This window comes from Ambystoma mexicanum, chromosome 7p, assembly GCF_040938575.1.
Source record: "Ambystoma mexicanum isolate Mex_15411 chromosome 7p, UKY_AmexF1_1, whole genome shotgun sequence".
Taxonomy (NCBI): Eukaryota; Metazoa; Chordata; class Amphibia; order Caudata; family Ambystomatidae; genus Ambystoma; species Ambystoma mexicanum.
This window is the reverse complement of record NC_090939.1, coordinates 752332483-752356968: the sequence shown is the minus strand read 5'-3', so window position 1 is coordinate 752356968 and position 24486 is coordinate 752332483. Positions and strand designations below refer to the sequence as shown.

The 24486-nt window shown below is 48.0% G+C and overlaps 1 protein-coding gene across 1 annotated transcript in view; it reads right to left on the bottom strand.

Annotated features, from left to right (window-relative positions):
* LOC138526300 (E3 SUMO-protein ligase RanBP2-like) overlaps positions 1-24486 on the bottom strand; it is a 1418318-nt gene that overhangs the window by 555010 nt on the left and 838822 nt on the right. The window contains exons 18-19 of the mRNA XM_069636875.1: positions 2349-2484; positions 1984-2078 (exon numbers count right to left, since the gene is read on the bottom strand). Coding sequence (XP_069492976.1) covers positions 1984-2078; positions 2349-2484 — 231 coding nt within the window. The remainder of the gene's footprint in view (positions 1-1983; positions 2079-2348; positions 2485-24486) is intronic.

The window sequence follows — 24486 nt, the reverse complement described above, 5'->3', positions numbered from 1 at the left end:
ACCACCGAGTCAGACAGAGGCTGCGATGTTAGACATTTTGGAGTGGACTCCGGAGCTTTAAACTTTTTCTTGATCCGTCCCTTTATGGCAGGCTCCGAGAACGGATGGCGCATCGTTTTGAGACCTTCTTGCCACACGTGGTCCAGGATTGGGATGGCAAAAACCGATTTTCTCCTTTGACCCATATGGTCAAAAAGGAAACAGTCTTTCTTCTGCTCCTCCGGAATCAAGCCGAATTCGGAACAAGCTTTCCCCATCATTGCATGGAAGGCTCCCACATCATCCGGGGGAGATGGCTGTGACTGGCTCCTCGTAGACTCTACCTCTACATCCGAATTCCATGTCGGGTCCCTCGAAGGCGACAGGGAGATGTCTGACCCTGAGTCACCCAGTACAGAATCGGACTCCGACAACTCACCCTCCTCCTGCGCTCGAGGACGATCTTTTACTGCCTGGGGAGCCGATGGGTGTTTCGTCGTCGATCGAGCCGTGCAAGTTTGCTCGTCGACGGAAGGTACAGACAGAAGTGACGATGACGTCCCGGGCTGAGGGAACTGCGTATCCAGCCGCTGCAGGAGCTTCTGAAGAGTATTAAGCACATCCAGAGACAAAACCGTCTGGGGGGTCAATAACGTAGACAATATCGGTACCACACCCCCGTTTGCACTCGTCGCCGTCGTAGTCGACGTGGAAGGCCGTAAGCCTAAATCCGATGGTTGCAGAACCAGATCACCTTCTCCTTCTGCCGAGCCAGCCGTGTCTGGCTGCAGTAAGACCTCCGGGGGGGATCGGGTCATAGACCTCGGGCAGCCAAGCCGTGGACTGAGTCTCCGTCGATGGGGGAATCCCCACCGCTGCTGCTTGAACGGTAATAGGCATCGTCAATGACACCGAGGTCGACGAGCAAGTCGTCGTCGAGCCGTCGATTTGGATGCCGACTTCCCGGCTGAGGCTTCCCGACTCATGGAAGACCTGGGACGGTCCCCTGAGGAGGATTTCGACAGCGCTAGCCTCTCCATCTTAGATGATGAGGAGGAGGAGGAGGACTTTTTATGTGATGAGGAGGAACCATCCTGTTTCCTCTTATGCTTGTCCTCAGAGCGCATTTCAGCTGGCCGTACCTTCTTCGATGGAGGTTCCGACCTACCCCTGGAGGCCGTGGAGCCAACTTCCGAAGCCGGGTAGGCCCCTGCTCCGTCATTAAGCCAGTCGACCAGCCTTCTTTTTCGGTCCTTAAGGGTTTTTTGGGAGAAACCCGGACACATTTCACATGTATCCGCCGAGTGGTGCGGGTGGAGACAGTAGATACAGTCCATGTGGCCATCACCTTCATAAACCTTTTTGAGGCCACAGGTTGCACACGGGCGAAATAACGCTTTTCCAGACATAATTCGCCAGAATTTGAACTTCGCCGAAGCGAAACAGACAAAAACAACCTAGTTTTCACTAGTAGCAAAACGCGAGGATCCCACTACTTTGATAGACGGTTGAAATCCGAGGGAGCGCGGGGGCGGGGCCTTTATTTATATCATGACGCCCTGACGGCGCGGGCACGCATGATACAAAACGAGGTGGATAGGACGCATAAGCGTCGAAAAAGTTTTCCTACGGGAAAGGGTCTATATAATGTACCGGGGATTCCCAGCCTGACGACGGGGAATATTCTAAGCATGTGAATCCATGAAAGATCCAATGCTGGAGAAGTCCTCTTGCCACCAAAAGAGATCAGGGAAACAAACAAGACAGGGGCTGTGGGGTAGAAAAAAAAGGTGAACCTAGAATATGCAAAAATAAGAATTCTGGCTTAACAGTGTACAATCAAAAAAGTTGTGTGAAGTGGTGGGAAAACACTTGTGCATATAAACATGCATGTTCCGTTTATAGGAAAAGTAGCCATACCGTATATGCATTTTTCACTACTTATGGACGACAAAGGAAAGCATGTGATTAAATTGCGGACAAAGGGATTCTGTTTCTCTTTACCTTTACTGATGTGTCATTGGCTGCTGTTTTAAGTAAGTATTTGGAGTTATAGGCTGCCGGTTGATTGTAGTACCCAGAAGAGCCTGCGGTAGAAACTAAACAGGTATAAAACATTAATACAATGTAATACTGTACACCCATCATTAAGGATCACAATTATACAAAGAAAACCTGTTTACTATAGCTTTCAAAACAAAAACTCTAATCCTTCATAGGATATTGTAGGAATAAGGCTGCCCCTCATCAGGAGGCCATGACCAATTTTACAACCCAAAGTAGTATATGTGCCCGCAACCTTTGACATTCACAACAGGTAATTCCAATACAATCATATAATTTATGCTCCTGAATACAAATTGATTTACCAGTTAGTGGGGTTCCATGAAAGCTATGTGCTCCTTGATAGCCGTCTGGCACTGCCTCATGCCCCAAGCCCTCAGAAGTCCACCGGTGTTGTGATGCATTGGAGCTGGAATTTAGTTTCAATTCACGAACTTCATTCTATTGGATTAAAAAAAGAATGTAGAACAGTCGGTGGAAAACACAAGCCATGTATGAATGTACATTCAGATTCATATTTAAAGTTCTAGACATTTCCTACAATTTTTCAATAATTGAAAATGGACTGCGACACTTGTAGAATGCTTGCCTGCTCAAATCCTTGGACAAGCCCCTTTTAAACCTGCTACCAAACGGTCCCGTTTGACCTTTGAATTTGATCCTAGCATGGACGGTCAAGAAAAAATAACACTTTTGGGATCTGAATGGCAGTCAATTACACTTTTGCTCGCTTTTGTGGTTTTTCAGAGTTTTATCTTTCAGAGATGAATGTACTCAATCCCTCTACAGACTACATTTCTTTTTGGTGTGCTGCCTTAGCAGCCCAAAGTGCTACCAGGGCAGGAATGCTAATAAGCAACCCATTGGGTCCCTCGTTGAGTTCTCTCATCCAAAAAGTGTGTTTTGTTTTGGGCTACACCAGACTGTAGCTGTATTTTACTCAAACATCTTGAGATAAGCACTTGCATATAATGAGGACAGAAAGAAACATAAAAATGAATGTGCTGAAGTGGAGTCTGCAAGCAGCAGTAAAGCTAGATTGCCTGGCCCACGAGATACATCCCATAGGCGGATGTATAAAAAAAAGCAATTTCCCAATATAAGGAAAAAGAGTGCATATGGGAGGCTTTAATTCAAGACATATGTAAAAAGTCTCATGAATTTTGGTAATTGATAGCTAATGGGAGCAGCAAACTCAATACCTTTATAGATTTTAACACGCACATCTCAGAGAGATGGGTGAAACACTTATTTTATTTCTGGCTTTCTAGGAATGTACAGGATCCTCTTGGCATAATTGGAGAAGGATTACCATAAACATGAAGGATATATATATATTTTTAAATGCATCCGACATTAACCTGACCATTGAGGAAGCAAAATTGTGGCAAAGCCTTAGCCAGATCACTGCCTGGAAGACATTCATAAGTATGATCAGCCATTTTTGACTGATATCTTGCTGGTTTTGTTCTCTGCAACTGGGAAAACCTATGTGATCATTTGTAGATGTTAGGCAGAAACCTGTGCAGTTCCCTCTGGGACCACTGCAAAAGATTTAAGACTACAGGTGTTGGCAGTAAACCCACTTGGTAGCAGTCTGCACCGCACAGATTCACTGTGGTAGCTGTGGCTGAGCAGTCAGACTTCCCTCAAGAAGAGTTAGGCAGTGTACAGAGGATACATAATAGGTACAGAGGTACAATAGCACAAGCAAACACTGACCAGAGCTAGGTGTAAAAGTATAAACTTATTTATTAAAGGTACACTCATAAATTACACTAGCACATTAGAAAAGATAAGAAAGTCAAACAGTTACTATTACTCATATGTACATCCCTAATCGTTTGTTGGACAATTCTAAGTTAACACCACTTATTTCCAACCAGAGGTGAGCGCTTAACGTTAGATGGTACTCCAACAAGTATTACCAAAAGGGAGGGAAAAGGCAGAAATAAAGAGAGCAGTTAGGTAAAACACTTTTCACATAAGGTTGGCAAAGACAGTCAATAGTGGAACAAGGGGAATTAGTTCGGGGCCCGCGTTAGAGGGAGCCAGGCGAAAATGTGCCCAAGATCACACAATGTCACAAGTCTTTGCAGGTGAGTAGAAAACGGTTTTGCTATGGTTCTGAAAAGTTTAGTTAGGGTGTCCCAGACCTACCCAGGTTCGAGAGCCGAGGGCTAAATCTACCCCGTACAATCGGTGGCAAGGGAGGCCGGGCGGATCACAGTACCTTTAAAAGTGGAAAGATTCCTCCAGCGGTGGTAGTTGTTCCTGGTAGTGGGTGCAAGTCGCGGCGTCGTCCCGAGGAAGAGGTGATCTCGACGGGGAGGAAGGCTGCAGGTCGTTGCACTACCAGGGATGAGGCCAGCCGTGGAGTTCTCCGGTCACAAAGGATTTTTACCCCTCTTTCGCGGTTGAGGTAAAAAGTGGTATCCCGGTTGCTGGGGTGCTTGGCACAGGCAAGGCGGCCACGAGATGCTTCGGGACGGCGAAAAAAAGGCAGCAACTGGTTGTCCCCACCAGTTAAGGGAAGAAGACTCTCCGGCGGGAGATCTCCTCTGTCGTCGGGAAAAGTGGTGAGACGATTCTGCAGGGCTTCACCGGTGGTGTCATCTTGGCAGGTCGGCTCGGCTTCTGCCTCTTCGGCTTCTTAGGTCCTGTGGCGACTTCCGAAGAACCAGTCCCAAAAACCCTGCTTTTATGCAGCAAACCCCCATTCATACAGCCTAGCTGTCACTCAAACATGCTAAGTGGTGAGCGGGGTGGCTCACCACTTGGGCCAATCACACTAGAGTGCGACCTGAGTTGGCAAGGCAACTCGGTCCAGGGTGCCTAAACCCCCTCTCACACCCCCTGTGGTACCCAGACAGAATGGCACCACTTTGGAGGGCTTCTGTGCAGAAGCCCGCCAAAAGTGGAACAAAGGCTCGACTCGGGTTCAGGGTTACTGAAGTGAACCTAGACGCCATTTTGGCGGCGAGTTCCGGCAAAAAATCCCAACCGGTGAATTTATATTAAATAAATAAACCGGCGGTATCTTTAACATTGCACCAAAAAGTGGTGCATCAAAAACCAATGGGAAATCCCATTGGGAAATATTCCGGTGGAATATTTCCGTGGTATCCACTGCCACGAGCCAGAACTCTGCGAGGGGGGACGGGACAGTACCCCCTCGACAACAGACCCAGGGGCAATCTAATTGCCCCTACCAGTACTTCCACAGTAAGATGGTTTGTACTGGTTAAGTTCCTAAGTTAAGACTAGTAAAGTCAATGGTAACTTTACAGACCCAGGGAGACAGTAGTCAGTCCCAGGGTGTGGAGTCTATGTTTGGGGGTCTCCAAGACACCCCTGTGCTACTGCACCGAGGGTGCTGTGTAACACACATTCAAAAACCAATGATGGCCTATGGGGAGAATTACCCCCCCCAGCCCATAAGCACATAGCAAGTCACAGAGAACACTCAAGTCATGTCCAAGAGTGAGGATAAAAGAGTCTCACTCTTGGCAGGAGAAAAAAATAAACCCCACAAAATCCAGCAAAGCTGCTGGGGGACTCACTAGGTTAGGAAATTCAGCCTAAACAGAGAATTCTTCCTAACAGTAGACAGCTATACATGCTCCATTTCTGTAAAAAGGAGCCTCTAGTGAATCCAGGCTGCAGGGCTACAAAGGTGCAATTGCCACAAGTTAGTTGGTATTTACTCTTGGCGAGTAAGAAAAATGGGCTGTGTGTATGGTGTACCGAATCTGGAGGCTTTGTCCCTTTTTTCCCACAGGGGGAGTCACTCCCCTTTGAGGCAAGGGAGGTGAGCCCATGCAGCAAAACACTCCCTAGGGGGTTTGGGAAAGCGGGACACAATTCGGAGCAACTCCGCTCAAGGGTACAAAGACTCCTATTCCCATGAGGAACTCCTCCCTAGTCCCAAGGCGTTATTCTGCAGACACAGGAATCCAAAAAACTGATGTTATATTCAGATGTGGTACTCAAAGGAATACTGAAAGTGCCTTTGGATATTTGGCTCAAGACAATGCTGGTCTCTCCGTAACCCTGACAGCCGAACATAAACCCACCCCGTTTTGGTATTGGAGCAAAAATAAAAGGCAAATTCACCCTTGAATGGAGGAGAAGAAGCAATACACTAAGGGGCAGACTCACGCTGCACGGGCGAGGCGGGAAAAGGAGAGACTCAAAAGATTCAGGCACAGTACAGTGCAGAGTCAGCAAGGCCAAGGCAGAGCCGAGCCGGCCATATCTGGAGGCACGACGAAAATTAAAACGTGATGGACCTTGTGCCCGAGAAACTAGGCTGCACCCAGAACGCGAGGGAGGAAGGAATCATTTGCTCGCAAAGGAGACCAGGAGCAGAGAAACGCAGACTAGAGAAACACAAAACTGGCTCATGTCCAGATGGGAACGGCAGAAAGCCGTGGAGAACGCTGCCGTTACTTAGCAGATGCCACCTCACTGGAGAAAACCCTGCAGCATAGAAGATACGTGTGTTTCTTACAGTGGAGGGGCGAAGAGCAGACAGAAAGGGGAAGGAAAGATTACCCCAACTCCATACTGAGGGCATAAAGGCCCGGAGAAAGAACAAAAACCTGAATATTGTAACCGGACAAACGGCTCACAAAAACTACTGGGAATCAAAAGAGGAATATGCAAAGAGGGCTTACCAATATCCCTAGGAAATAAGTGAGGCATTAGGAAGAGAAACCCAAGGAAGCCAGAGAGGCCCAATAAGACAAGTTTAGAACAAATCAAGGGGAACACAGACAACCAAGATGTGAACCTAGTGGGGAGAACCCCACCCAAGTGGTGGAGAGTTATTAAGGAAGTATTCCTCCACCTACGATAACTTGGACATTTGATCTTTTCAGGAACTTGAGACTATTTTGCAGACTTGAGAAACGTTTGGAACTTTGACAAGATGGACAAGAACTGTTAAAACAGGGAGTATTGTTTTCTACGGGTAAGCATTGGATCCGAAACCAAGAGGGATTCCTGGAAGCCCTGAGAGAGATCAGGGTGAAAAACGTTGAAGCCTTGACACACTGCCTAATTTTCCTGTACATTTTTTTTTTTTAAGTGGTAGGGCCAGCTTAGAGGAAAGGACCATGTGTGTTATTTTGACTACTGATGAGCATCTTAGTATAGTTTGTTAGGAAGGGAACTCCCCTTTTAGCAATAGGGCTACAAAGGGGTCTTTAAAGTTAAACAAAACCCTTTGATAACATGTCCTCTGGCCGGGTCCTCCTTCTGGTTTGCAACATAGTGGAGAATTGAGGACGAGAGTGAGAATGCCTGGCTAGCAGCTTGCAACCAGCATTTTTTACCACTGCAGCCTGCTACCCACCAATGTTCTTATTAGTTGAGGTTAGTAAACACTTTCGTAGAGTTTCGCATAACAAGCTCCAGATATGGTTATGCCATTCTTTTCCCTAATCGGATATCCAAATTGGATTCTGAGAGGGGTTGAGGACGACAGAGCAGATCTTAAATCTGCTATGATTGATGAACAACCTTTGCACCTATTATGGGTAATCAATCTGCCATTTATAGACCTTTCCAGTGCTTTTTAGTCTGTTAAAATAAGTTTTCCTTGGTTAGTGTTGGAAAAGAAGGCCATTCCTCCCTCTTTCATAGAAATGCTTAAGGTATTTCCTACTGACCTGAAAATAGTAATTCGCTATGAACGATCAGGAGAATTATCAGCTCCCTTATTCTCGATGGAGGTTTTAGGCAGGGGGTGCGTACATACCCCTCCTGATGGTTAATACATACATTAATGAGCTTGAAGGCGAGCTGCCAAACACTGCAGATATCATCATGGGGTGTTTGTACCCAATACTACTTTATGAAGAGGACATGGTGCTGCATGCTAGCAACTCTAAAGCACTGCAATCCTTGTATGACAAATTTGCTGTGTTAATGGATAGACATGAGTTGTCAAGCAATAACTCGAAATCTAAAGTAACGTGCCTTAAACCTGCCCCAGGTAAATCTTGAGCAAGTTAGGTTGGGTGGAAATGACTGGGTATTTCCTTCACTCAAAATTTGAAGTGGTGTGGACATACCAAATAAGTTGTGAACCACATGAAGCAGGCAAATACGGGACTGCTTCATTTTACTACAAGCACAGGCAGTAACCCCACACAGGAGTTTATCCAGGCATATCAAGAAAAAAAAAGACGTAGGAAATGAAACCTACTGTGCAGACAGGTTACACAGATGTACAGAATGACTTGTACAAATGTTCTGCGGGAAGTACAGAATATCCCATAGTCAACTTTGATTTCCATGGTTCACTATGTCCAAAGTCATAAGACTAACCCCTTTTTTATGTTGTTCTATGCGGGTGAATCCTCAGACTAGCAAAGAATCAACAGAGCAGCCTGACAAAGCTCCTACTTGGGGGAATTGGAAATAGTGAAGTTACAGGTAGTATTGATTGGTTAAAATATTTTAATAAACTACATCCTGATTTTCAAATCAAGAAAATATGAGTGGTAATTATAAACATATAATTAAATCACTTTGTTTGATAAATACACTGCTGACAGAGAAGACCTGGAAACTCTGAAATATAGGATGAGGAGATTACACTTTAAATCATTCTGACACTGAACTCAAAACTTTTTTAGGGTAAAAAGCATCTTCATGCGTGCATTGACCCATTTTAGGTTTAACCAACAACCTCTGAGAACTTATCCCGTGAATCTTCCCAGCCATCCAGAGGTATGTACTGTGTTTGCAACTAACAAAATAGATTTACTACCGAAGTTCTTTTGCAACAGAACACAATTCTTAGAAATACTTCAGTGCCCGTTTTAAGGAAGTCTGTTGTGAGCCAATGCTGTCACGCTCTAATGTTTTTATTAATGTTGAATGAACAGTGTCCTATTCTTTTGAAAGTCAATTGGAGCACTACAAATTGGATCACAGTTTTGACTTCAATATAAGTTTGTTGATGGAAATCTATTACAAATCAATTATCTATTTCAGCAATATGCCATAAAAGTGCACATGGTATATCATCATACAATATGGCAATGCAGATATGGAAAAAATACATAACCTTATGCATTTTGATTCACTAAAGTTACAAATTGCCGAAATTTAAAACAGTTTGTGCAATCCCTATAATATATAGGAAGCAATATAATCAATAAGAGGATGACAGTATGTGTAGTGAAAAAAACCTCACATAGGCAGGTATACCCTTTAATTTCAAAACATTAAAAAGGAAAATATCATACCATGTGGGCTGAACAGCTCATCACCCTACTTTGTAATAATCTAGGAGAAAGCTCATATTTCTATACGATAATCGCTAGACAGCTTAGCCGCCACAATTGTCTAATATATGGAGAGCCCCTGCTACCAATGGCGTTACGGCTTTTAGCACATATTATAGAGCCAGACAACATTGTGAAAACCCTAAACCAGTTAAAACAGGCAGTAACGTTCTTGTTCTAATATGCACATAGAAGGGGTAGAAAAAAAAGTGGGATAGATCTTCTTTGTCTACATTGTACAATATACAGCTCTGTTCGATAAGATTACCAGATCTAGAGGCCAAAACATTCCCCAGCTGTAAACAATTAAAGTGTGCTTGAGTAATCAGCACTCCATCAACCAAGCAAATTAATGACGGGAGATAGTCCTGTACTTTAATTTGTGCAATTATGTGTTTTCTATTGGATTGCAGAATTAGCTCAGTAGACTCTGTTAAAAATGTAGCGTTTCAGACGCTCTACTAGGCCTTTATGTGCTATTTGGTTGGTGCTATTAAAGTATTCATCAGCATTTATATTGTGTAGGAGTTGTTTAACATTTTTAAACCATAGTATGTTGTCTGCCCCTATTTTGCACAGCAAATTAATAAGAGATTGGGCGAGGGCAGCTCAAGGGTTTGCCCATATGCGTAACCAGAGGAGCACGGGTTCCAAAGTTAGCTCATCTTGTAGGTAGTTTTAGCTCGCCTCTGTACAGCAAAATCTGGGGATTTTGGTAGTGCCAGGATTTTTTTCAAAAGAGTATTTTCTAATATTTGTAATTCTTGTGCAGAACACCAGAGTGCAGCCCCATATTTTACTGCTGCTTTTGTTTTTGCTATGTAAATCGTGTATATCATATTAGTAGGTTGGATTTTGCACTTTTTATCTAAATGGACTATGATATGGCATTTATAAGGCGCCTATACACTAGTGTTTCTATGCCTCCTAATGATTGTTTAATGTGAATCCCTTGTTTCAACGAGTAACATTTGGGGACAAGAAGCTTGAAAAGGGGATGCCAAAATAAGGAACAAGTTACTTACCTGTAACTGTTGTTCTCCAGCATGGGTCTGGCATGGATTCACATGCTCATGAATATTCCCTGTCGTCAGGCTGGGAATCCTCGGTAAAGAAAAAACCAGTATCAGTTTCGTTTCTGATCTGTCTTTCGTAGTAGTAACCAATCACTGGTCTCTGCGTCATACTGACCACAGCCAATGACTGCCCTTTACCTAAGCACCGCCTCTGGCAGCCATCTTCAGATTTGGAAGCACGTGAAGTGGCAGTATGACCAAGTGAAGAGCCGCAGAGGGGTAGGCGGGAGGGTTCGCATGTGAATCCATGCCAGACCCATGCTGGAGAACAACAGTTACAGGTAAGTAACTTGTTCCTTCTCCAGCATGGTGTCTGGCATGGATTCACATGCTCATGAATAAAGAATACATAGCAGTACACACATGCACAACCACGGGAGGTGGCAAGGCTCAACATTAAGCATTACATCAAACTCAACATTAAGCATCTTACCTCCTCACCAGGCTCACCTCAGGCGAACAGGTTGCGCAGCACTGCTTGGCCGACCCTGGACTCCTCCCTGGAATCCCGATCGACGCAGTAGAATTTCGTGAAGGTGTGCGTCGACCTCCACGTAGCAGCCCTGCAGATGTCCAGCAGGGGCACACCAGAAAGGAACGCCGTGGTAGCTGCGATCGCTCTGGTGGAATGGGCTCTCAGACGGCCAGGCAGCGGTCGGTTTGCCAACCGGTGACAGTACATGATACAGCCGGAGAGCCATCTGGAAATGGAAGCCTTCGAGAGAGCCTTCCCCTGATTGACAGGTCCAAAGTTCACAAAGAGTTGTGACGTCTTCCGAAAACACTTCGTGCGGTCCACGTAGAACTTCAGCGCTCTAGCCACATCCAGCGAGTGCAAAGTCCTCTCAGCCGGCGACAAAGGCGACGGGAAGAACACAGGCAACACCAAGGGTTCGTTGAGATGGAAGTCCGACGGTACCTTGGGCATGAAGGAGGGGTGCGTCCTGAGCACTACCCTCGTGTCGTGAAAAGTCAAGTACGGGGCCTTGCAGGAAAGGGCCTGGATCTCTCCCACCCGTCGTGCGGAGGTGATGGCCACAAGAAACGCTGTTTTCCACGACAGAAACTTCAACGGGGCCGAGTGCAGAGGCTCGAACGGAGGTCCCATGAGCTTGGTCAGCACCACGTTGAGCTCCCACGCCGGGGCCGGAGCCTTCACCGGCGGGAACGAAATGAACAGTCCCTTCATGAATCTTTCACCAGACGATGAGACCACAAGGACGTCCGCCCCGTGGTTCTGGTGTATCGGGAGATCGCAGCAAGATAAATCTTGATGGACGCGTGTGCCAGTCCAGCTTTGGCCAGCGTCAGCAGGTACGGCAGTACCTGGGGAGCCGTAATCCGTAGAGGGTTAATCTTCTGTGCGTGGCACCAGACAGAGAACCTCTTCCATTTGTGTCCGTAGCATTTAAGAGTCGAGGACGCCCTAGCCTTTGCAAGAACCTCTCTGCAATCGGCCGGTATGTCGTATCCTCCAAACTCTAGCGCTGCAGGAGCCAGGCCTGCAAGTTCAGCAATTTCGGGTCGTGGTGGAGGATGGCACCTCCTTCCCTGGAGAGTAGATCCGCGTCCACTGGCAGCTTGATTGGCGGGGACGTTGACAAGTCCAGAAGGTCCAGGAACCATATCTGCCTCGGCCACGCAGGTGCTACGAGGATCATCCTGCACCGTGACCTCTTGAGCTGGTTGACGAGCCGGATTAGCAGTGGCAAAGGAGGGAACGCGTAGAGGAACAGGCCCTCCCAGGGGGAACGAGAAAGCATCGCCCATGCTCCTCGCCTGGGGAAACCTGCTGGCGAACCTCCGGCACTTGGAGTTCGTCGCCGTGAACAGGTCGATCTGGGGTGTGCCCCACCGTCGGAAGAGGCGATCCACTAGATCCTGCCGTAGTTCCCACTCGTGGCACGAGCGCAGATCCCTGCTGAGTGAGTCGGCGATGGTGTTTTTTATCCCTGCCAGATGAAACGGCACCAGAAACATCCTTTGGGCGACGGCCCAATGCCACAGGTCCTGCGCCTCCTTGGACAGTGCTGGGGACCTGGTTCCGCCCTGTTTCCTGATGTAAAACATGGTGGTGGTGTTGTCGGTGAAGATCCTCACCACCTTGCCCTTGAGGGACGGAAGGAAGGACCTGAGGGCCCAGAACACTGCATGGAGCTCCAGGACCTTGATATGGAGGGACTTCTCCGTCGGGAGCCAAAGGCCCCTCGCGTGTAGATTTTCGGTGTGCGCTCCCCACCCTTCCAGGGAGGCATCTGTGGTCACTGTCTCCTGGTGGTCTGGAAGTGCATGCCCGCCGTCAGATGCGCGCGGGTGCCCCACCACCGGACCGTGCGGCGGAAACTCTCGTCGAGTGTGATCCTCTCCTCGAAGCCGCCCGTCGTTTGGATCCAGCGCGCGTCCAGGAACTCCTGCAACGGGCGCATCCGGAGCCTGCACATGGGAATGAGGTAGATGCAAGAAGACATCATTCCGAGGAGGGACTTGATGGACCTCACCTTGGCCGCGTTGGAAGCTAACATCCGCTGTACCTTGCCCAGGATGGACCTGGTCCTTTCCTCCGACGGGGAGGCCAGAAGGGACACTGTGTCGAGCTTCGCTCCCAGAAACAGTGCGTTTTGCGCGGGTACCAGGTGGGACTTGGCGTAGTTCACGGAGAATCCCAGGTCCGTGAGAAGTTGGACGGTCCTTGCCGTGTGCTCCACGGCGAGCTCCCTCGTCTTGGCCCGGATGAGCCAGTCGTCCAGGTAGGGGTAGACGTGGATCCCTTTGTGGCTCAGCTGCGCCGCCACCGGTGCAAGGCACTTGGTGAATACACTGGGTGCCGACCGTAGTCCGAAGTGGAGGGCTTTGAACTGGTAGTGACGCCCTTGGACCACAAACCTGAGGAATTTTCGGTGCCCCTTTAGGATGGGAATATGGAAGTAGGCATCCTCCAAATCCAACGACGACAGGAAGTCTCCTTCCTCCAGCTGACCCAGGACGTGCTGGAGGGTGACCATCCGGAACTTCTGCGCCTTGATGAATTTGTTCAGACGTCGCAGGTCTAGGATGGGGCGCCATCCTCCCGTCTTCTTCTTCACGAGGAAGTATCTCGAGTAAACTCCGGAGCCCCGAAGCCTCTTTGGGACGAGTTCGATGGCGCCCTTCCTGAGCATCACCCTTACCTCCAGGAGAAGCTGAGGGACGTGAAGCTCTTTTCTGGCCACGGGGGGGGGACGCGCGGGCACCTTCTTTGAAACTCGAGCGCGTGGCCCCGGGCTAAAGCGTCCAGCACCCAACGGTCGGTGGAGATGGACTCCCACACGCTGACGAAGCTCGCCAGCCGGCCTCCCACTGGGGTGCATCGGTGGGGGCCCGACCCCACGGTCGGTTCAATCCTGTTTCGACGAGGCTTTGCCGCCTTGCCCTCCTTGGCGGGGTCCGCCAGACTTGCCACGTCCTCTGTAGGCCTCCTAAGACGACGAGCGGGCCGCTTGACAGTAGGTGGAGAAACCGCCGCCGGAACCTTTGGAGGCGCCCTTGCCTCCGCTGCTCCGAAAGGGCGTCCGTCGTTGCTGCAGAACCCCAAGGGCCCGGGCCGTCTCAGTGTACGCTTTAATGGCCTGGAGGGAATCGTCCACTGTTTTCCCAAACAGGTTGTTCCCGTCGAACGGCATGTCCAGGACTCTGGTCTGTACGTCTTGACGGAAGTCCGTAGCCTTGAGCCATCCACGCCGCCTAAGGCACACGCCGTTGCCCAACTGGCGAAACCCATTGTCGGCGATGTCCGTCGCAATAGTGATGGCGTGGTCCGACGCCACCTCACCTTCCTGTAGGATCTCCAGGGCATCCGCCCTCTTGTCGTCCGGTAGGAAGTCCAGCAGGGGAGCCAGCTTGTACCATAGCTCCCTGTCGTAGCGGGCTACGATAGCCAAGGCGTTGGCCGCTTTAATCGTCGTCGCTGCAGACGAGATGACCCTGCGTCCCATAGTGTCCAATTTCTTTCCCTCGCCGTCCGGTGGGGAAGTCTATGTGGAGGCTGCACCCCCCCCCCTGCTTTCTTCCTGGCCGCCGCGGAGACGACGGAGTCCGGGGTAGGCTGCGCCCGGAGGCACAGGGGGGCCGCGTCCGGGACCCGGTACTTCTTCTCGTACCGGTCTCTTCTATCTGGCGTAGTGGAAGGGTTCTTGAGGAGGGCGAGGCCCTCATCCCAAATGTCCAGCAGAGGCACCGCGAGGACCGTCTTCCTCTTGGCCTCGCGCAGTTGATAAAGGAATCCTTCCTTTTTCTTCTCCTTAGGGCAGAGTTGGAAAAGCTCTGATGCCCTGGCGATCATGGAGTGGAACGAACCAATCTCGTCGGGTGGAGAAGCCCTGGTGGTAGGTGACGACGGTAGATCCTCGTCGTATACCGCGTCGTCCGTACCCGTCGCTGCCGTGTCAGTCCCCGTATCATCCCCTCGGGTGGACGGGGAGGAGGGCTGGACGGTGCGGGACGTCTGAAAAGGAGGAGGAGGGTGAATCCTCCTTTTCTTGGGTGGGGGAACGCCAGAAGGTCCCGGTTAAGGATCCCCCGACGGGAGAGGTTCCTCCGTCGGCAACGGTAATCTCGTCCTTATCGCTGTGCATAAGGACTGTATAGCCAACAAAATGGCCGCCGAGTTGTCTTGCGGCGCTGGCAGAGGGGAACCCGAAGGGCGATCAGGGGCCCCGTCGGCACCCTCGACGACGTCGCCACCCACGTCGGGATCCATCCCGACGGGCCGGTCTTCTTCCACGCCAAGGCCGTGGCTTAAGACATCGATCAGCTCTTCCTCCGAGGTTGAAGCCGAATCTACGACGACGCCCTGCCCCCCCTTTTTCTTCCCCGCCGGGGATTTCACGGGGGTCCTATCGATGGGCACAAAGGAGGACTCCCTCCGAGGTGGCAGGGAGACTCTGAGCCCCGAGGTCGCCACCACTGGTGTAGCCTCCACAGGCTGAGCCAGGGTCGCCGCGACAGTATCGATAGAGGGCTTGGCCGGATGGATTAAGGCCTTCACCACCTTAGGTGCGCTCACCGCCTTATCCTTGAGGGGGGGGGGGGGGGCACTGCCTCGCTCCCCCTCCGATGGGGCCTTCGAGCTCGACCGGGGCCTCTCCAGGAGCTTCGCCGGGTGCTCGCCCTTCCTCTTACCCGACCCAGAGCGTTGGCTCGTAGATGAAGGTGCCGGGGAGGGTGCGCCCTGCCTGGCGCCCGTAGAGCCCGACCGTTCGGCGCTCCCGGTGCCAGCGGACTCGCGGTGCTTGGCCTTGTGTTGGACCCCCGTCGCCGGGGCGTCCTCAAAGGTCTTAGAAGACTGCTCGGATTTCTTCCTCTTCTCGCCTGACGGGCTCTTCCCTTCCAGCCAGTTGGCGAGACGTTGATGGCGGTCCTTCATGGTCCGCTCCGACATATTGCCGCAAGACGCACAGTCCTTCTCCACGTGCGTCTTGTCCTCATGTAGGCAGTAGAGACAAAAGCAGTGTTCGTCCTCCTTAAAGACGTTCTGCAGCTGGCATCCAGGGCAGACCCTGAACAGCTTTCCGGGCATCGAGCTTCCCTTCTCCTGGGCCATGTCCGGGCCTGAGAAGCTTCTGGAGTCCTCCAAAGCGTAGCTCGACGAAATCTTCACCCTTGAGGGGCGCAAACGAATCCGACACGGGTCCCCGTTGATCGGATGGAGAGTCGGTGGAGCTTGAGGCTCTTTTGACCGAAAAAACGAAGTTTTTGAGCAAAAAACGTGAAAAAATAGCACTAACGCTCGAGAGCAATAGCACGAGGATCCCAACACATGAACTTGCGGTAAAAATCTGAAGATGGCTGCCAGAGGCGGTGCTTAGGTAGAGGGCAGTCATTGGCTGTGGTCAGTATGACGCAGAGACCAGTGATTGGTTACTACTACGAAAGACAGATCAGAAACGAAACTGATACTGGTTTTTTCTTTACAGAGGATTCCCAGCCTGACGACGGGGAATATTAATGAGCATGTGAATCCATGCCAGACCCCATGCTGGAGAATCACTCATTTACTGCGGGAATGGTCCTGCCATTACAAATCAGATGGTATTTTCAGCTGCCTCCTCCCATCTTGAGCACACTATAGCTGACGATTTGGTCATGTTGACTTGTAGATCTAGTGCATTCATAAACTCAGTATATTAACTTATCAATATCTGCAATGACTTTGGCATTTGGGTGATTAAGATAGTGTCTTCCGCATGGGTTGACACAAGCTACAAAAGTTCCACCAAGCTTCGGAACATTCTCTTTACTCTCCAACAAGTTGTCATTCAGAGTGTTAACTTAAATATAAACAAGCAAGGGCGCGAGCACACATTCCAGCGGCATCACAGATTAAATTGTGAACCATGGAGCACAATGGCCATTGCCTCCGCTCCTTACACAAGCCTAATTTTTCTTGTGCAAACGTTTTAAGAATTCCACTACTTTTTGGACGCGTTTAATGGACCTGAGCATTGCCCATAATTTCTCCATTTACTTAATCAAAAGCTGCGCTCGGGTCCAAGAAAGCCAAATAAAATGGTTCATTTTATACGAAAAGTGAATGGGCTAGCAGTAAATCGAGATTAAGAGCCTGCTCCAAGGTCCCCAAAGCAGGGAAAATCCCAGCTGAATAGGTGAAAGAATATTGTTATCCGTTACACCGGTTTCTAGGATATTTAATAAACATCTGCCAAAAATGTTAATATGTTCAATAGAGGAATGGGTTTGAAAGATTTCGGATTACTCTGGTCTTTTTATTAAAAAAAAAAAATGGGGATTATGACAGCTTTTCTCCAGATTTCCTGAACAATGCGTTTAATTGCTTTAAAAACCTGCATGAGGAGATCGGCCACCAGGGGCCGCAGGGATGGAGTAATATCTCAGCGCTGCTCCTCACCCACAGGGTCTTTTGGGATAGGAGTCCCCCATACATACCCCCCACCTCCCCAGGAGTGATCACACCACAGTGCCTTGCTGGAGCCTTCTCCAGAGTTACGGAGCACCATTTAAGCAGAAATACGGCCCACAAGCTTTGGCCCAGGGAAGGCCCAGTCTCCGCCAGTGAAAAGCGGTCAGTGCTGGTTAAATTCCACTACTACACAGAGAAAGCAAAGTGACTAGGCACGGCGAGAAAGAAGGGTCCGGTAGACTGGGGAGCTTCCCAAATATCCATATTTCAGGAATGATCGGCCTCCACCCTATCCCGAAGGAGGATCTGCACTCCCATCACCAAATGGCTTCGTGCTGAGGGCGTGCGGTACACATGGGGCTTCCCCTTGTCTCTGGCCTTCGTGTTTGAGGGGTACAAATACAACCTGGTCGCAGAAGATGACATTACTAGAGTGACATGAAATTCTTGAAAAGGCTGTGCTGGTCGTTGCCCTGGGGGGTGTGGGGTCTTGGTTTTGGACAGAGTAAGCCCCAAAGGGTAATGGTGCGGTGGAAAGTTTGTGTCCAGGGGCTTTGCAAATTCAAGAAACTGTACCTGGCACCCCCTCCCAACCCCCCCCCCCCTTCAACCCTGAGGGGACAAGGAGACTCAGTAGCTCCCACCGGTTTGTTTTGCTGTTCCATTTGTGGGGTTCTCTCCTTAATGCATATGACCCAGGGGCCGTGCTAACCTCGAAGGAAGGGGGGCTATCTAAAGGGGGCTCAGAGGCGCTTATGTAAGAATGGACAGCCCATGGGTGGTGTAGCGATTGGTGGTCTCGCACTGATGTCACCATGAGTCCAGACGCTGGGGAGGGGTCTGGGGGCAGTGACAAAGGGAATTTCGAGTTTAATATTCAGTACAAGGCCATTCTTCAGTGGGATGGGGTTCCAAGGTGCTTCGAGGTTAGGCTACAGAGGTCAGTTCACACATTAGTCAACTCTAGTAAGAGGATCAACAACTTGATCACAGTCCAGTGTGGCTAACACAGATTATACAATGGCACTGGGTTCATTAAATGTTAGAGGACTTAACAAGAGATCCTTAACGATAAGAGAATGTAACCATCTGAAGTTGGACATTGTGTTTCTGCAAGAAAAGCAGTGGCAAAGGGGGAAGGAGCCTCCCCTAAGGGCAAAGTCCATCGATTGGGTCTTCCAGGCCGCTAATATGTCTAAGAAAAAAAAAAGGTGGGGGGGGGGCGGTTCTAGTGGATAGCAATAGCAAACTAAACTTTGTCCTGAAGGAGGTGTCGAAGGACCCAGATGGGTGGTTTGTGATGGTTAACGGGGAAGATGGCCCTAGTCTCCCCTATATGCTCTGAATGACAGCCAGGAACAATTTTGGGACAGGATGAAGGGCAAGATTCAGTCTTTTGTGGAAGGAACTTTGATGATAGGAGGAGACTTCAATATGGTCAACCCAGACAGACAGGAAAAGAGCTGACCCCCATGCGGTGTCCCCACGCAGTACACCAAGGCCCTCCGATTTCAGCAGACCAATGAAGACCTATGGGTGGTGTATTCCTCATCCAGATTTGTGGTCGGGACCGCCAGTTCACCCATTACTCAAAAGTGCACAACACCTTCTCAAGAATAGACTACCTCCTGGTAGAAAGGCCATTGAAAAATAGAATCCTGGCATCAACTATGGAGTCCATACTGTGGCCTGACCATGATCTGGTAAAAATCAGAATAGGGGAATGTGAACTGGGAAAACACAAATCTAAGTGGTCCCGTAACGAAGGAGCTTGCCCATACCCTACTTACGTCAATCAAGGAACTCTTGCAACTCAATGACAATGGAGAGGTGGGGACTGAGTAGGGGAGGCATTCAAGGCAACGATCAGAGACGTCTTGATAGGAATGGGCGCCAAAAAGAAGAGGGAAAGAACGGCTCGGGAGGTGTCCCTCAGGGGTAAAATAGAAAGACTACAACCAGGGGGGAAACAAATGTTGCCAGCTGCCTGGTAAAAACTCCAGAAATACAGATCTGAATAGGAAGCCCTCTTGGTTCACCAAACTGAGCGCAAGTTGGCTTTCCTCAAACGGAAATACATGGAAAAGGGGGAACAATCCGATAGAATCCTAGCCCGGAGGTTAAGGGAGCAACAAAACGCTAGAAGGGTGGCAGTAATAAATCCAGCTAGTGGAGAAAGAATACTTGAAGACACCCAGATAGCGGAAGAATACTGTAAATTCTATGAAAACCTCTATACCTCTGAGTTCAGGGAGGAGGGATCCCCGGGTCGATCAGTTCCTTAGCTCCCTCCCCATCCCGAGCCTGCCCCCTGACAAAGTGACTGCATTAGAAGTCCCTATTACTGAGGAGGAAATCCTTGACACCATTGGTAGTATGAACGGGGGGTGGGGAAGAACGGCGCCAGTGGAGGATGGTTTCACAGTCCGCTTCTTTAAGAAATTCCGCTCCACGCTAGCCCCATTCACGATTAAACATATTTATTTCATACTCATTCAGCCAACAAAGGCTTTACATATATTTGCATAAGACCGCTAAAAACGTTCTGAATTTAAAACAACGTGGCAGTGAATAAAACAAATCAGTTAAAAAGCCAATTTAAAATATGCCTCCAGACAATTGGCTAAGAATGTGCAAACATAGGTCATAAAACTTAATCATATGAAAGATTACATTTACATCACTCTGGACTCTGAAGTATATATTAACTGCTTTGTTGCATTAGTAATCTAAAAACTGCATAGAATACTTTATTTTTTGTTTTTTTTAGTTTTTGAATATTGGCCACGCCCACAACTCTCCTGCACCTGAAATACCCAGACGCACATGCCACAAGGAGTGCCTGTTGGCCGACAGGTGGCAGGGGCTGTATTCATTTTTTTCTTTTTATATTTTCTTTCTTTATATTTTTCATACATAATCAGAAAATTGCAGTGATGCTGTTTTATGTGTGTATATTGGAAGTGACTGGATTGCTATCCTGATCCCTTTGGCAGGTAAGACTAGGTATTGAGAAAGCAGTAGAACGATGTCTGGGCGACGGACTCAAAGCTTGCACCCGTAAAAAAATACATTGAGGATGGCATTAGCAATGCGGCTTCCACCATCACCTCCAGTTATTAGCGATGCTGGATCAGATGGAGGGGTGGGGGGGATTTGGGGGGGTTCTCCCATTCTTATTGAGTCAGGCGTACTGATAAATGAAGGTGTAGAGGCCTTGTCTCGGGGGCAGCAGATTGAGGCCGTTGCTAATTGCGATACCATGGAACAGTCCTTTTTAGACACTCCACCTGCTTTCCAGTCGGGGGGGGGGGGGGGGGGGGGGTCACGCTAATTGCCCTGCCTAAGTATCTGCTGGGACAGGCAGAAGTGGCAGATGACCTTTTACCCTCGGCCCAGCCTAAGTCGGATCAATCTGGGGGAGCAGATGGGCATCGGGAGACTGAGCTATTGATTCCCATTCTGACGCAACTCAAACTTCATACCTCCTGTTTGAATGATATAATTGTGAATCTAGGAACATGAAAGCTGTGAATAGAATGGCGACGAGTGGTGCATTTGCCAACATTTTGCCAATCGGGGTGACTTGTCTCCAGGAACCCAATAGGTGTAATAATAGTAGCGTTCGTCAGCATCCAGTCCCTCTATTAAATTGCCTGGATGTGGTGGTCAGAGTTCCAGGAAACCGGACCACGAGAATCCAGGTCCTATATCCCAGGCTCCTTTAAATAAAAGAAAAAAAGATCTAAAAAACACTACCATAATCAGCATCCTTGTTTGAATAAAGGACGAAACAAATCATCTCTGAATAACTGGCAGTCTCTGGTAATAGAGGAAGTAGTGGATCGTGAATCTGTTAGCGTGGGTCTGGATATCGAGTTGGAAGTAGAATCGTTTATTGACATGGGTGAGTCCGAGTTGGCAAAAAATACCTTATCTGAAGAAATAACCCACAAAGGAACCAAAAAAATAAATTAAAATCCCCACATACTCAGGAAGTCTGAGAAATTCAATCCACAGCTGACAGTTCAGAAGAGTGGGAGGCGAACAGCGGCTAAGGTTATTTACCAGCTCTTTGCCAAGAAATCCATGAATCAACCTAGCCCTCCAATGAGTCTAGTGGAAACTAGTCCGATAATTAACAACATACAAATTGGGCCTACAGCTTTAGATGAGGTTTTTGAAGTTCCTATTGGGTCCGAACAAGAGTCTAGTCTAATAAACCAGATCGTCCCTCGGGAATGCCAATGGTAATGTTGCAGAGGGTATCAGCGGTATTGCGGGAATTAGTGTTGATTGGTGAACATATCGTGACAGAAAATGAAGTGTCCTGTAAAAAAATCCCTTACTGGAAGCATTTAGTAGGACCACCATCACACAGATGATCCATCAACATCCAATCTCCCAGGACTGTTCTTTACCATCTGTCCCTGAGAATGTCCATTCCCCGTCTGAAGAGGGTCCCAAGAGGGGGTGTAGTGGGAGGAACTCTGTTGGAGCACTACATTTGTTGAAAGCTCCCCTCTTCAGGCCTTGGGATACAAAGGAGTGTACTAGTTGAGGAGAAGTCTCTCGAGAATGGTATTGAGTGAATATCAGAGGAATTTATCCCCATGGATACCTTGGGGAAGGTTCCTAATTCAGTATTCCATTCACTGGCGTCAATCCTCCTTTCTGGACAATCTGAGTATTGGCTTATATTATCTGTTTAATTATGGGGTCCCTCCCTCATTAAATAGAGCACAAGCTCTAGTTTTATTAAATGAGATATCTAATCAGACACTTCTCTCCTCTGCAGATTTAAAACTGGTGGATTCTATACACCTGGGACGATATAACCATGCCAGACTAGTTTTCCATTCCGTATATGAAGCCGCTCTCCTGGAAACTCTTCAGTTCAATCGACTGGGCTATGACATTTTGGTCTTCAGTCCGGGACTGAAATGGTTTAATCAGGGAGAGGTAGATTCTGACTCCTTTAGGGAGTATCAGGGCTGGAGAGGTTCAGTGAACAGTCAGAGGTGGGTTTCAAAGCCAGAAGATAATAGTTGGAGGTGGTTAGCTCTCTCACTGTGGAATTCCATCTCCCAGTTAAAATCTTTAAAACAAGACCTTTAACCACATTAATAATATTTGCGCTCTGAAACACTTGTGTACGAGCGCGATACAAATAAAATCTCATCGTATTTCATATCATTCTGTTAATATCCTGGAATTCCAGGGGTACGGCGAATCTTTCCTCCTCTCGAGAGTTGTGCTTGAAATTAATAAACTAATATTTTGTGTATTCAGGAATCCTGGATGACCATTGAGTTTCACCTTGATGGTTTTGAGTGCCGGTTTCAACTGGCAAAAAGGGGAGACAGAGGTCGTCCTTTTGGAGGTCTCTTGATTGCAGTCAAGAGTGGCAAGGGCATTCAAATCCTGGAAATAAATTCCCTCCTAATGGGCGTCCTTGCAGTGGTTTTGGAGTTTAAGATAGCTCGCCTCTCTATAAACATTCTTATAGTAGATATATATTGGAATCCGACCCAAGATCTTCCTCTCACTATTGGCAAAATAAATGGATTGCTTTTTGAGATGACCTTGAAATATAGTGGGTTACAAATAGTGGTGGCTGGTGATCTAAATGCTGAAATTCTGAGAGGAATAACTTTGAATCAAGATTTGGCGTCTGACTTGGGTTTATTGACAGTTTTGAAAACAGGGGAAACGTAGAATAGTAGGTGGTCCTGCGGGAACAAAAATGTCTACATGGTCATATTTGGTTTACCCTATTTCTGAATTGGGGTATGTCCCATGTAAACTCCATCTCAAATCAATACACAGAATCTCATACATGGACGGATGGTTGGCGAGTCTCGATAAATCATATTTTCATGTCCCAACGCCTATTTGATGCAGGTCATCAATTTACTCTAAAAGATACTAATCCAAGTGACCATCAAATATTGGAAGTGGTTATTAATGTGGACCACAATATTATTCCTTGTGGTCGGCTTCCTTTGACCTTGGAAGTAAATCCATCAAAAAATAGAATTACATGGCAAGATGGTAATGTGAAAAAGAATATGGTCTTTGTATCAGATTTTCATAAAAACTCGTTGGAATTACGACATTCCATTTTCACATATTCTAAATTTCCTGCATACCTCGATACCATGACCAATAACATCTATTAAAAAAGGGGGTCATTCCCTCAGATATACCATGTGCGCGTTTATGATCCGTTGGTCAACTCCCACAAAAATCTCTGTAAAAGGGAGGTGAGAAGTATGTTGAATAGCTCTCTTGATTGGGAAGTGAAAACATTAAGGATCTGCAGACACAGCAGAAGTTGAAAAATTGGTTGAAGAGTCATAGGGCAGACTTGTTGCAGGCAGATAGTGAAGCTATGCTAATTGCCGTGAAAGATGGCACTGCACAGCAATTCTAGTGCCTGATAAACTACTGAGTCCTCCAAAGTCTCAACACAAACAAATTGTATTTCCGAGGAAACATGGGCTGGTCATTTCGGAGGTCTATATGCAGAAAACCATCCTATGCCCGATTCAATTTCATTATTACCAAACCTGGGATTTTAACTCAGAAATCGCAACACAAATTCACAAGTCGAGCTCACCCAGAGCGTCTGGACCAAATGGACTTGCAAATGTGGTATTGAAGGCCAATCCTGAGTTATGGGCAAAAGCATTGTCAATGTTATTTTCAGATATTATCTTGAATAGGCACATTGTGGAATCATGGCACCTATCGTACATTATTCCAATCTACAACAAAGGTCACGCGAGTCTTCCAACAAATTACCGACCCATCGCCTTAATGGATGCGGACGAACATTTTTTCAGGGCTTTTCCTTAAGCAAGTGGTTGAATGTTCAGAATCTAACTATCTGGTCTAATTGGCAGTTTGGCTTCCGAAAGGCAATGGAGACGTATATAGGTGGGCTATTCACTTTATTACAGGAGAAGGGTTGGAAAAAGGAGACTATCCCAATATACATCGAAGCTATGGATTTGTCCCTGGCATTTGATCTTGTAGATCGTGTACGGTTATGGTCAGTACTTTCATCTCTAGGGATCCCTTCGGGAATTCTGGTCATCCCAATCCATTTGCATGAAGGATACCTAGTGCAGGTCTGACTTAATAG